Here is a 13,627-nt window from a genome sequence, read left to right on the forward strand (position 1 = left end):
TCCTGCTTCATCTCAGCATGACAGCTAAGCAACTGGCATTTATAGGGAAAGGAGATAGCAGCCTCTGTATTCCTCTCACTTCAGCTTTATGACTATTGTTGTTGACTGCTGCCATCTTGTGGAGAGATTACACACTGCATTTTACACTTGAGTTCTGTGGATTTGTGATATGATAATGTCACTTATACTTCCTGATAATTCTGTGTTTCTGCAGTGTCTTCATGCCATGGAAGTCCAGGTGACCATCCAGTTCCTGCCTGTAATTCTTATGCAGCTCTTTCAGGTTTTGACAATACCTTCTCATGAAGATGAAGTTGCACTGAACAGTACTCTGTAAGTTTTGTGCATGCCTGTACACAGGAGGCTTACTTGAGCCAGTGGGCTTACTCTAAAAAGACTAAAATAACCAATTTTAAGCCGTGTTTTTTTCTTAGGGTTCTTCTTCATATTGTGTCTAAATGCCATGAAGAAGGACTGGATCATTACCTGCGGTCTTTTATTAAGGTAATAATATTAATTCCAACATTTGTATAGCACTTTTCTCCTATTAGACTCAAAGCGCTTGAGAGCTGCAGCCGCTAGGGACTCAGTAGGCAGTAGCAGTGCTAGGGAGTCTTGCCCAAGGACTCTTTACTCAATAGGTGCTGGCTTACTAAATAGATAGTGACAATATTTGAACCCTGGTCTCCTGTGTCCTTTTGTGTCAGAGGCGGTGCCCTTAAAGTGGGCCTGAACTCTTGCACAGGACAGAAAGAAAACAGAGAAATGTACCCTGCGTGAATTTAGAGAGTTGAGCATGTCTGATTCCCCCTCATTTGTGTCTAATCACAAGTTGTAATTTGATCTCTCCCTTTTGTCACATGACTGCCACGGCAGAAATGGCAGATAAGCTCATTTGAAAGCACAGGATGTTAACAATATGTTTAGGCAGGGGCATTCCTACCATTGGGCGCCAGGGGCGTAGTGCACGGGGTGACTGACATGGAGGGGGGGTGTCTCCAAGACCCCCTACAGTGGCCGTGAGCAGGAGGGGAAGCAGCGCAAGAAGGAGGAGCAGCTGGGACAGCGGTGGGGAGGGTGGCCAATACCCTCCTCCCTCACCTGGGTCCCCTCCTGCTCACTCCCTCTCCATATATGCAGCGGCAAACAGGCAGGCGGATAATTACTCATCTGACTTCTGCGTTCCTGATTAGCGGAAGCACAGTGAGCAGCATTGAAGGCGTAGACCTGTGGTGATGGTGATGTTGCGCTCCAGCGCTTGGAATGCAAAAGTCAGGTGAGTAATTCTCCACCTGCCTGCTTGCCCCCACATATATGGAGGGGAAGAGAGCAGAAGGAGGGTACCCAGGTAAGGGAGGGGGGGGGGGGGGTTCTGGCCCCCTCCCTGCTGCTGTCCCCACTGCCCTTCCTTGCTGCGCTGCTTCCCCCTCCTTGGGCAACTATTCTAGCTACACTGGGGGCAACTTTACTACCAACTCTGGGGGTAACTATATTATCTATACTGGGGCAACTATACTACCTACACTGAGGGCTACTATACTGGGGCAACTATACTACCTACACTGGGGGCAACTAGGTAACAGTAAATTCGGGCGCCTGAGGCAAGTGGACAAATCGGGCGCCGCCATTCACTCCCATAATAAATATCGTTTAATGGGCGCCCGACAGGAAAAAAGGGCGCCGGAGAAAAATAACGTTTTATAAGCGGCGCCCGGAGACTTTTACTGTTTTATAACTGCTTCTCATGATTACACATTATTTTATGATTTATAATTTTTTAAACATTATTTTTAAACGAAAAACAGTACAATCTTTTTTAAAACATTATTTTTAAACGAAAAATAGCACAATATTTTTTTCACACGTTATTAATGCTCATCACAGGGGGGTCTTAGGTTTAGGCACCACCAGGGGGGGTCTTAGGTTTAGGCACCAACAGGGGGGTCTTAGGTTTAGGCACCAACAGGGGGGTCTTAGGTTTAGGCACCAACAGGGGGGTCTTAGGTTTAGGCACCACCAGGGGGGTCTTAGGTTTAGGCACCAACAGGGGGGTCTTAGGTTTAGGCACCACCAGGGGAGTCTTAGGTTTAGGCATCATCAGGGGAGTCTTAGGTTTAGGCACCACCAGGGGGGTCTTAGGTTTAGGCACCAACAGGGGGGTCTTAGGTTTAGGCACCACCAGGGGAGTCTTAGGTTTAGGCACCATCAGGGGAGTCTTAGGTTTAGGCACCACCAGGGGGGTCTTAGGTTTAGGCACCAACACGGGGGTCTAGGGGTTAGGGGTAGGTACAGGGAGGGTTACTTACTATTTTTTTTAAACGTTATTATACGTTTCACTTTTTAAACGAAAGATTAACGTTTTCACAATTGCCAATTTCATGCACATTATTTAATGATTTATAACTTTATAAAACATTATTTTTAAACGAAATATAGTACATTATATTTTTAAACGTTATCCATGTTTATCGTTTAAAACCCCGCGCCCTTTTTTCCCAGCGCCCCTTTTTAACGTACGCGGGCAACTATACTAGAGCAACTACAGTGGCGGACACAGGCAGCAGTGGGCCCCTGTGCAAAATATCAATTGTGGGCCCCCCTGACCTGCGGCCGTGGATAGAACCTGCGGCGCGTAGCGCCGCGGCAAAAAATGGGCGTGGCAATGACCGGATAAGGGCGGAGCTAACTGTAATTTAAAGTGATCCCGGGGTGAGAGTGATATGGAGGCTGCCATATTTATTTCCTTTTAAACAATACTAGTTGCCTGACGGCCCTGCTGATCTATTTGGCTGCAGTAATAAACTGAATTACACCAGCAACAAGCATGCAGCTTAATCTTCTCAGTTCTGACAATATTGTCAGAAACCCCTGAACCGCTGCATGCTTGTTCAGGGTCTATGGTTGAAAGAATAAGAGGCAGAGGACCAGAACGGCAACCAGGCAACTGGTATTGCTTAAAAGGAGAGAAATATGGCAGCCTCAATATTATTCTCACCTCAGGTTCCCTTGAAAAGTGCAACGCAAAGACAGTGGGCCCAAGTTTTGGTGACCCTTTCCCCAGAAAATTCACATAATTGTGCAGGTTTTCTCAAGAAAATACACATAATGTGAGCAGATTTGCCCAGAAAATACATTCAATCATGTCGGCAGATTTGCCCAGAAAATACGTGCAATGATGTCGGCAGATATGCCCAGAAAATACGTGCAATGATGTCGGCAGATATGCCCAGAAAATACGTGCAATGATGTCGGCAGATATGCCCAGAAAATACGTGCAATGATGTCGGCAGATATGCCCAGAAAATACGTGCAATGATGTCGGCAGATATGCCCAGAAAATACGTGCAATCATGTCGGCAGATATGCCCAGAAAATACGTGCAATCATGTCGGCAGATATGCCCAGAAAATACGTGCAATCATGTCGGCAGATATGCCCAGAAAATACGTGCAATCATGTCGGCAGATATGCCCAGAAAATACCTGCAATCATGTCGGCAGATATGCCCAGAAAATACCTGCAATCATGTCGGCAGATATGCCCAGAAAATACCTGCAATCATGTCGGCAGATATGCCCAGAAAATACGTGCAATCATGTCGGCAGATTTGCCCAGAAAACACATGCAATCATGTAGCAAATTTGCCCAGAACATACATGCAATCATGTGGCAGACCTGCCCAGAACATACACGCAATCATGTGGCAGGCCTGCCCAGAACATACACGCAATCATGCGGCAGACCTGCCCAGAACATACACCTGCTAAAATAAATAATAAAAAAAAAACATTTACTCACCTGCAGCAGCAGACCTCCTGTCCCAGCCTCCATCCGGCGCGCAGCTCCCATGGGTGGTTGGGTGGATAGGTAGCCTGGTGGGTAGGTAGGCAGCCGGGTGGGTAGGTAGGTAGCCCTTAGCCGGGTGGGTAAGTAGCCTGGTGGGTGGCTGGGTAGCCGGGTGGATAGCCTGGTGGGTGGCTGGGTAGGCGGGTGGGTAGGTAGCCTGGTGGGTGGGTAGGTGGGTGGTTAGGTAGCTGGGTGGGTGGGTAGGTAGCCTGGTGGGTTGGTAGGTAGCCGGGTGGGTAGGTAGGTAGGTAGCCTGGTGGGTAGGTAGGTAGCCGGGTGGGTGTGTAGGTAGCCGGGTGGGTGGTTAGGTAGCCGGGTGGGTGGGTGGGTAGGTAGCCGGGTGGGTAGGTAGGTATCCGGGTGGGTAGGTAGCCGGCAGGGTGGTTAGGTAGCCGGGTGGGTAGGTAGCCAGGTAGATAGCCGGCAGGGTGGTTAGGTAGCCGGGTGGGTAGCTAGGTAGCCGGGTGGGTAGGTAGCCGGGTGGGTAGGTAGCCAGGTAGATAGCCGGCAGGGTGGTTAGGTAGCCGGGTGGGTAGCTAGGTAGCCGGGTGGGTAGGTAGCCAGGTAGGTAGCCGGCAGGGTGGTTAGGTAGCCGGGTGGGTAGGTTGCCGGGTGGGTAGGTAGCCAGGTAGATAGCCGGCAGGGTGGTTAGGTAGCCGGGTGGGTAGGTAGCCAGGTAGATAGCCGGCAGGGTGGTTAGGTAGCCGGGTGGGTAGCTAGGTAGCCGGGTGGGTAGGTAGCCGGGTGGGTAGGTAGCCAGGTAGATAGCCGGCAGGGTGGTTAGGTAGCCGGGTGGGTAGCTAGGTAGCCGGGTGGGTAGGTAGCCAGGTAGGTAGCCGGCAGGGTGGTTAGGTAGCCGGGTGGGTAGCTAGGTAGCCGGGTGGGTAGGTAGCCGGGTGGGTAGGTAGCCAGGTAGATAGCCGGCAGGGTGGTTAGGTAGCCGGGTGGGTAGGTAGCCAGGTAGATAGCCGGCAGGGTGGTTAGGTAGCCGGGTGGGTAGGTAGCCAGGTAGATAGCCGGCAGGGTGGTTAGGTAGCCGGGTGGGTAGCTAGGTAGCCGGGTGGGTGGGTAGGTAGCCTGGTTAGGTAGCGGGGTAGGTAGCCGGGTGGGTGGGTAAGGTAGCCGGGTGGGTAGCTATCCGGGTGGGGGGCCCGACTCCTATCCTCCCTCACTCACCTCGGGGCCCCCCTCCCGGTATGCGCTGCAGCCGGCGGGAGAGCAGAAAATACAGGAAGTCTCCGGCCGGGGCTGCAGCAGACGCTAGAGGCAGCTGCTGCTTAGTTTCCGATATGTCTCCAAGTTGGAGACCAAGCGGCAGCTGCCGCCCCGGCCGGAGACTTCTTGTATTTTCCGCTCTCCCGCCGCATGGGGGGGGGGGGGGGGGGGGGCGAGGTGAGGGGGGAGGACAGGAGTTGGGCCCCCCAGGTTAAAAAAAAAAAAACATTAAAAAAAAAAAAATAAAAATAAAAAAAAACCTGCAATACTTAATGGGCCCCTGAAGCAGCAGAACTTCAGGGGCCCTCGTGCGGCGGCACGGCCTGCACGGCCGTATGTCCGCCACTGAGCAACTATACTATGGACAACTATACTACCTATACTGGGGGCAACTATAATGGCTACCTATACTAGGGGCAACTATACTATACTACCTATACAGGGGGCAAGTTTATTACATATACTGGGGCAACTATGCTACCTATACTGGGGCAATTATATTACCTATACTGGGGGCACCTATATCTGGCATTACCTGCTGTGGCATGCTTAGTATGCCACACTTGTTCTTTTCCTTATTTGGGGGGGGTGTCTTATAATACCCAGCACCAGGTGTCAAATGCCCTAGGTACGTCACTGAGTAAATATATTCTAGGATTTGTATCAGCCGTAACAAAGAAATGTTTTTTTGAGCGGAGAGGAAGTTCAGGCTAGCTTTAACATGTACACAATCAAAATGCTTTTTAAATGGCCAATAAAGCGCCTCATCAGCTTGTAGCTATTTTACTTACAGCCTTCAAGTATGTTCTCCTAATAATAATAATAATAATAATAATGCATGTTTTGTATTTTATATGAAAGTATGTGTTCAAGACAGAGAAGCCAAGCTCTGCTCAGGGCAAAGCACTGCATGAAGTCCTGGCTACGACCATGATCACCGTCCTAAAGCAGTCTGCAGACTTCCTGGCCATCAACAAGTTATTAAAGGTAAAAGAACAAAAAATACATTTTCTTTGTAGAAATCTGTTAATATGAAGGAATGTGTCCTTTTCAGTTCCATACTATTTACTATGGCAGGTATTATGCTTGTTTAAAAAAAAAAATCAGCATTAAAGGACACATGTGACTTTAATTTAGAAAATAACAGATACTTACATTGGCTTGTTCCAGTACTGGCTCCACTGCAGCGACACTGACAGTGGTGGTGCCTGCAGGCGCACTATTGTCTTCCCATTTGGGCTCTGGTGGAAATAGCAGAGCCCGATCAGGTCTGCTCTACTGTGCAGACGCAAACCCCCTGCACAGCAGACCCGATCGGGCTCCACTATTTCCACCAGAGCCCATTGGAATGCCACTACTGCGCCTGTGTGCCCCACATTTAAGCCCTTGTCAGCGGATTTTTGGGGTCCCAGCACTGAATCACCTCTCCTGAGGAGAATGGGAAAAGTCTCTCTAGGATCCAGAAACTTCCCCCTCCTGAGGTAAGTACCCCCTAAGGGCACTTTGTTTTACCTTCATGTACACTTTAAAAATATATCTGTACTCAAATGTGGTTTGCAAGGTACTGGATGGGTTAACACTCATGAATTAGCAGCTAAATGGAGTGAAAAGCTTAAGGGCCCGTTCACACTGCACGCGTTTCCAGCCGCGTTTTGGAAACGCGTGCAGGTGGCCAAAACGCACGACATCAGACATTGCATAGAGTGCAATGTCTGATGTTCACACTGCATGCGTTCCGGACCTGTGCGGTCCGGGAACGCATGCTGCACGCAGATTTTGCAAAAACGCGTGGCTGTCCCATTCACTTTTCAGTGATGGGATCAGCCACGCAACGCACACAAACGCGGATGGCCATGCGTTCGTACGCATTGCGGTCCGCACGCGTTCCGCACGCATGGCCATCCGCATTTCTGATCTGAACGGGCCCTAAGTGTGCATTATCAGATTGTGCTGGGAGTGTAATAAGCTGTGTACACAAAGCAGAACATTTTCTGCTGCATAGGGGGAGTGGGGGAATTAGTTTTTTTTTTAATTTAAGAAAGAGATTTTAAAGAGACTCCTAAAATTGCACTTTTTATTTAACATTACTCTTTAGCAGTATAACCCAAACTAAAATGCCGCATCCCACGGCAGATCGCTGTATTTAAACCCCCAAATACCGGGGCAAAAGGCGAGTAGAGGCAGAGCTAAAGCGCTAAGCTCTGCCTCTACAAGAAAGCGCTCCTCCAATATTGCCCCGGGGATTTGGGGGTTTTAAATACAGCGATCTGCCGTGGGGATGCAGCGTTTTAGCTTGGGTTATACTGCTAAAGAGTAATGTTAAATAAAATGTGCAACTTTAGGAGGCTTCAGAGTCTCATTAAAGCCGTGTTACTTTTTTATTTTGTATGTCTACATCATTTAGCATCCAGGGGGTGGTTGTTTCACAATACAAGACTGTAGTAGCCGTAAATAGCCACTAGATGGAGCCTTGTCACTTGACACAGTAACATTACAGCTGCCAAAGTTATAGAGGAAACAAGCTATGTATTTACAGTATATGCTTTAGTTATGTCTGCCTGGTATGTGGATTGTGGATTCAGTATTGCAAAATAATCCATGAAGAAAATCCTGTACTGTCCGATTTTGTACAATAAAAAACATACCAATTGAGTCACTATGATCTCCTGCATCCCTCTTTGATGGTTCCGCCACTCCCCGCCGCGATCCTGGCTTTTAATCGCCAGTTTTAGACTACTACAAAGTTTTTAATGCATAGTGAATTATCTGCATTCCAGTCTGAGATTCTCACAGGTTCTCAGCATGTGACAGGCAGCTCCCTCCCCCCTCAGCCTCACAAACTGCATCACATCACACACAAGTTGAAACTGAGAGCAGCGATGCTGTCTGTGGGACATAAACAGAGCACACAGGAGTGAGCCTAGAGGGGGCATGCATAACTTGTATTCATTTAGAACAGAGGCAGCCCATTCCCCCTGGGTCGACAAAGCTTGACAAAGAAAAGATTAGATATATTACAGAGACAGTGCAATTAGAACAGGTATAAAAAGTTATAGGATAAAAGAAATAAGGCTGACAATTTTGTTAAAGAGTCTCTTTAAGGTGTTGTTATCCTTCTTTTATCAGATGTGGACATGGAGCAGCCTTGTTACTGTTTGGCTGGGTTTCCATTATAGCAAATGCACAATGGTGCGCTCACAGTGTATCCTGAGTAGATACACTGTGCCCCATCGCATGTCCATCTACATGCTCCCATTATTAACCTTTGTGCACCCGTTTTGTTGTCGCTGCCCACCATTTCGCCTTTGCTGTGATTCGAGTCCTCCGCCGCAGCCGTCACCATTGTTCATCTCCACTTCCCAGGTTAGCCTCGGTATATGGATCGAAACACAGGCTGTAGCATCAAGCTCCCATTGGATTGCAAAAGACCAATGGAAACCCTTTCTAGCAACAGGGAGGTTTCTCATTGGTCCACCACTCATGGGTGAACCAATGAGAATCCTTCTTGGGAGAGAGGAGTCTCATAGGTCTTTTGCAATCCAGTGGGAGCCTGGTGTTTTTGCCTGGGCTCCAATATATATACCGAGGCTTGCATCTATATCAATATACCAAGGCTTGCACAGCTGCATGTCAGCGCTCTAGCAGCTTCCCGCTCAGGCTTGCTCTACTGCACAGGCACAGACGGTTTGCACCTGCGCAGTAGAGCGGACTCGATCAGGTTTAGCTGTTTCAGTCAGAGCCCGGGCAGGTAGCCACTAGTGTGCCTGCACGCACCGCCGACAAGTAGCGACAAACAGAGTTTTGGGGGAGCCAGCGCTGTGTCCCCTCTGCTAAAGAGGAAGTGGGAAGCCTCTTTAGGATGCAGAGGCTTCCCCGTTCCAAGGTAAGTACACATTCACCACCCCCCCATGGGGGTGCCTAATCCTAAAACCCTCCCCTGGGGTGCTTAACCCTAAGATCCCTATGGTGGTGCCTAACCCTAAGATCTCTCTGGTGGTGCCTAACCCTAAAGTTAAATACTCAACACCTGACAGAGGAAGATGGATCCAGGAACGTCCCCCTGACGACAAGCGTTCTAAGATCTATCTTCCAGCTGGCGGGTACATGCGACACCACATGATGGATTCGAGCAGAAATCAAGCGATCGTGGTATTTTGTGCTGAGTTGTCAAGCCATCGGCCATGACAGTTGTTATCACTGCACGTTGCTTGCGCCTGTACCCATGTTCCCCAAGATCACGGAAACGATCACTCGTCACTCAAGAAAACGCTAGCCATGGGAAAAATCGTTGGGAAAGTTGTGTGGTGAATAGGAGGACAGCTCAGTGACAGAGCTGTCCCCTTGTACAGCGCTCCACTAGATCGCAGCGATGTACATGTAATTTTGGGTGTTTTTTTATCCCTAAGTCCCCCCCTGGTGGTGCCTAACCCTAAGACCCCCCCACCCCTCCCTCCAGTGGTGCCTAACCCTAAGACACCCTCCCACCGCCTCCCTCTGGCGGTGCCTAACCCTAAGACCCTCCCTAGTGGTGCCTAACCTTAATCCCTAATTGTGGTGCCCAATCTTCCCCGCATTTCATGCTAAACATATACAGTATGTTACTTTGAACTGATATAACCGAATTACTGATATAACAGCGTTTAGTCACCTGCTGATATAACCGATCTTGTAGTCGCATTTATATAGCCGGGAAAAAAAATCTCAACTATATCCAAATCTTTGCCCAATTTTTAGCCCCAAAAAATATCTGCTATATCCAGCACCCTTTTATAGCCCAAAAAACTTGGGCGCCCTTTTCTCCACCTTATAGCTAAGATTTGCGGTAAATAACATTGAAGTTGATGGTGGTGCCCTTTTTACAAACATGGCTCAGGCGTCCTTTTTAACTGATACCGGTAAGCACCCCCTAGGGGCATTTTTTTCCCTTCAGGTACATTTTAACCCAGACATAATCAGACAGGCTGGATAATTCTCATGTTCAAGTACTGTAAATATCCACATTGCTATTTACAGTATTCACACTGCTCCTGGAAGTTCCCTTCCAAAACACAGCCTTATAACACCCACCTAAATCTATTCTTCCAAACTGGCATGGCAGATCTTTTACTCCAGCAATAAACTCTTTGCAGGAGTGGGTGAATCACAGCTGGCTGGCTGAAACTAAGTGCTGACAGAACTAAATTTCAATGGAGGTCAGCACCTGACAGCAGAACAGCTCCAATTCCAGTCAGCACAGATCTACAAGAGAGCTCAGATCTACAAGAGAGCTCAGATCTACAAATTGCATATTTCGGGTGTAATGATTGATGGGGAATTAAACTTCAGAAAACAAATCTGCTGTTGTGACATGTTGCTATAGTGCAACAATGAAACTCTACATCTCCCCAGAAGATCTGCCAACCCTCATTCGCACTTTCATCACCTCATGGCTGGGCTATTGCAATACTCTTAACATAGACCTTCCAAATCAGGACCCATACTGCCTGCAGTTAGTACAGAATGCCGCCAGGCTGTTAAAAAAACCAACACTACCATTGCCTTGTAACACCAGTTCTTTGCTCACTCCACTGGCAACCCGTAAAATAGAAAATTGTTGTCAAGACTGGTCTACTAACATGCAAATCTTTGCACAGAATCTGAAGCAAAGGGGATATGGAGGCTGCCTTATTTATCTCCTTTTAAACAATACCAGTTTCCTGGCAGTGCTGCTGATCTCTCTGGCTGCAGTAGTGTCTGAATCACACAGATGTCAGATTTTTGTGAGCAACATCTTATCAACATGCTTTTTCAGGGTCTATGACTAAAATTATCAGAGAAAGAGGATCAGGACTGCCAGTCAACTATATTGTTTAAAAATAAATGAATATGTCAGGCTCCATAACCCTCTCACTTCAGGTTCTCTTTAAGTGAAACTAGAGCTTAATGACTATAACAGTTTTATATATACCTGGGGCTTCCTCCAGCCCCATGCACACGGATCGCTCCCACGCCGCCATCCTCGGCCTTCTCCATCTTCTGTACCGGGTCCCGTTACTTCCTCCAGTCACGGCCAGTCTGACGCAAGAGAAGTGCGCCCTCTACGTATCTCTTCAGAGGCTGCTGGAGAGATACGTAAAGAGCGCACTTTCTCTTGCTGCCACTTGAATACAGGATTTTTTTTCCCTTTAAAGGTTTTGGATTTTTTTACCTTCCCCTGGATCAACCGGAATATGAGAGGGTGCAGCAAGGATGTGTACGTAATTTTTATTTATTTCATTTTCTCCTGGTTGAACTTGATAGACGGATGTCTTTTTTAAACCAACCTATATTAAGCTGTAGAAAACATTTTTTGGTTTTGTTCCAGAACAAAACCCTAAACACAGGGGTGTAACTAGACACCACTGGGCCTCCCTGCAAAACTTTGGAAGCCCCCCCCACCCCCTTGCTTTCTGCACAGGAAAAGGTCCAATGTATTTTCCCCATGCAGATAAAAACACTTAGGCTTAAAGGAAACATCAGGCAATCTATGCTACCCCCAGATCTACTCACCACGGGCTTCCTCCAGTCCCTTGCAGCCGACAAGTGCCTCGTCGCAGCTCTGCTCCTAGTACATACATACACACACAGCCGTATTATTTTACTACATGAGTTCACATGCTATATGGATGAACAACAATGACATGCTGAACATAAGATATATTCACTGTAACTTCGGCAATACGTTCAGAATGTCACTGATTGATACTGTTATTAGGGGATCTCGGACTCAGTATGAGACAACAAGCTTTCAATGAGGCAGCAACAGTCAGACATCAATCTTTCCCATTCCACTGTGTCCAGTAATCAGACAACATAAAGTCAGGTCACTATCCTGTGTGTGATAAGAATCTAGGAATCTCTTCTGATGGAAGGTCTACAACTTTTTTTCCAACCGTGACTCCTTTGTTTGTAACGTTGTACATGAAGTCATCAGAACTTCTGCAGTGTGAGATAGATGTTTTTTTTACGAACCCTAGGGAGCAGGGACAGTGTACAAATTCCAAAGTGTGTATGATTCCTTATCAGTGTGGTGGACACATGCAGTCAACAGAACAATGGTAAGAGAGTAGAATACATTTTCTCGAGGGGGCGGAGCCGACCGGAATGGCGTGAGGACGTGTCTGAGCAGAGCTCCTCACTCTCATGGCAGTAAAAGCCCTGTAAGCCCGACTAAACTTGCTGTTTTTGCTCCAGAGGGTATGGGAGGCAATTCTAAGAAGAAGGAGAACACTACGAAGGACTCTAAAACTAAACATTCCACGCAGCAATCCGTAACGAGATACCTGCGCTCGCTTGACCCGGCCCAAACCAAGATGGCGGAGGCTTCCACAAGCAAAGGCGCCAAAGGCCCGGACGGCGCAGACGCCACAGCGAGATCCCTGAGCGAGATACGTGATTACTTACACAGCCTACCTACAAAGAATGATCTGGCAGACTTGGCCGACAAGATCACTGCAGCTACCCGCGCCGAATTGCAGGAAATCCGTGCAGAGGTATCTGACCACGACAGCAGATTGCTGGTTCTGGAGACTGGATTGTCAGAGGCCCGCGCCGAGCTGGCAAAGCTGAAAGAAGCACACACGCACCAGCAGAAAGTAAACTACTTCCTAAGAACCGGAATGGAGGATCTGCAAAACCGTAGCAGACGGAATAATATCCGCATCAAAGGCCTTCCCGAAGCAGTAGAAGACCAGCAACTACTCGCTACACTCACCTCCATCTTCAACGGCCTACTGGGTAACGCCCCAGACGACTACATCAAAGTGGACAGGGTACACCGGGCCCTGCGGCCTAAACCTGCAACCGGAGAAACACCGAGGGATGTCATCTGTAGACTTCATTATTTTGGAGTCAAGGATTGCATCATGAAAGCCGCCAGGAACCGGATGAAAGTCATCCACGAGGGAGCCTCCCTAGGCCTTTACCAGGACCTCGCGCCCAGTACCCTCGAACAAAGGAGAGCCCTGCAGCCGTTACTCAAACATGCCCAGGAGCACGGAGTAAGCTATAAATGGGGATTTCCCTTTCAAGTCTCTTTTAGCAGTCACGACAAGTCTTTCATCTTGCGACAACCAGCGGAGCTGCCCGAGCTCTTCAAGTGCCTGAACTTACCTTCAGTCGAAGTTCCGGACTGGCAACCGGAGCGTGTATCCATCGGTCTCCCTCAACGTCAGAAACGGCAACGAGCTAACCTCCGCAGACAACAACTGGAGTAGAGAACCCTGCCTGTACCCTCTGGACTCAGATAAGTACTCTCGCAATTCTTACACTACTGTTCGGTATACGGATGGAGGGGATGACGGAATTTCGTGTTGATCCGCTATGACCCATACATGCGATCTCCTACTTAGGTGCGCATTACTACCTACCATAGCGTGGCCTCCTCGGACCATATCGTACGATACTCCCTATATCACCGGAACTGTATCATAGACCACGATAATCTAGGCCCTCGTGGCCTTACAAGTCTAAGCTAGCGGTTACAGTTCTTTTCCTGGGGTGGGAACGCAGTTAGGTGGGGAGGGCTAGGGATTCAATGCTGGATTAT

The 13,627-nt window shown here is 48.3% G+C and overlaps 1 protein-coding gene across 5 annotated transcripts in view; it reads left to right on the forward strand.

The window, feature by feature from the left end:
- Positions 1-13,627, forward strand: part of DOCK11 (dedicator of cytokinesis 11) — a 404,878-nt gene that overhangs the window by 147,941 nt on the left and 243,310 nt on the right. For all 5 annotated transcript variants that reach the window (XR_011023561.1, XM_068250928.1, XM_068250930.1 and 2 more), the window contains 3 exons: positions 215-333; positions 435-504; positions 5,923-6,048. Coding sequence is in view for 4 of the 5 variants with exons in the window: in XM_068250928.1 (XP_068107029.1) it covers positions 215-333; positions 435-504; positions 5,923-6,048 (315 nt within the window). In the remaining variant the exon portion in view is untranslated. The remainder of the gene's footprint in view (positions 1-214; positions 334-434; positions 505-5,922; positions 6,049-13,627) is intronic.

The sequence above is a fragment of the Hyperolius riggenbachi genome, chromosome 8 (genome assembly GCF_040937935.1).
Source record: "Hyperolius riggenbachi isolate aHypRig1 chromosome 8, aHypRig1.pri, whole genome shotgun sequence".
Taxonomy (NCBI): domain Eukaryota; kingdom Metazoa; phylum Chordata; class Amphibia; order Anura; family Hyperoliidae; genus Hyperolius; species Hyperolius riggenbachi.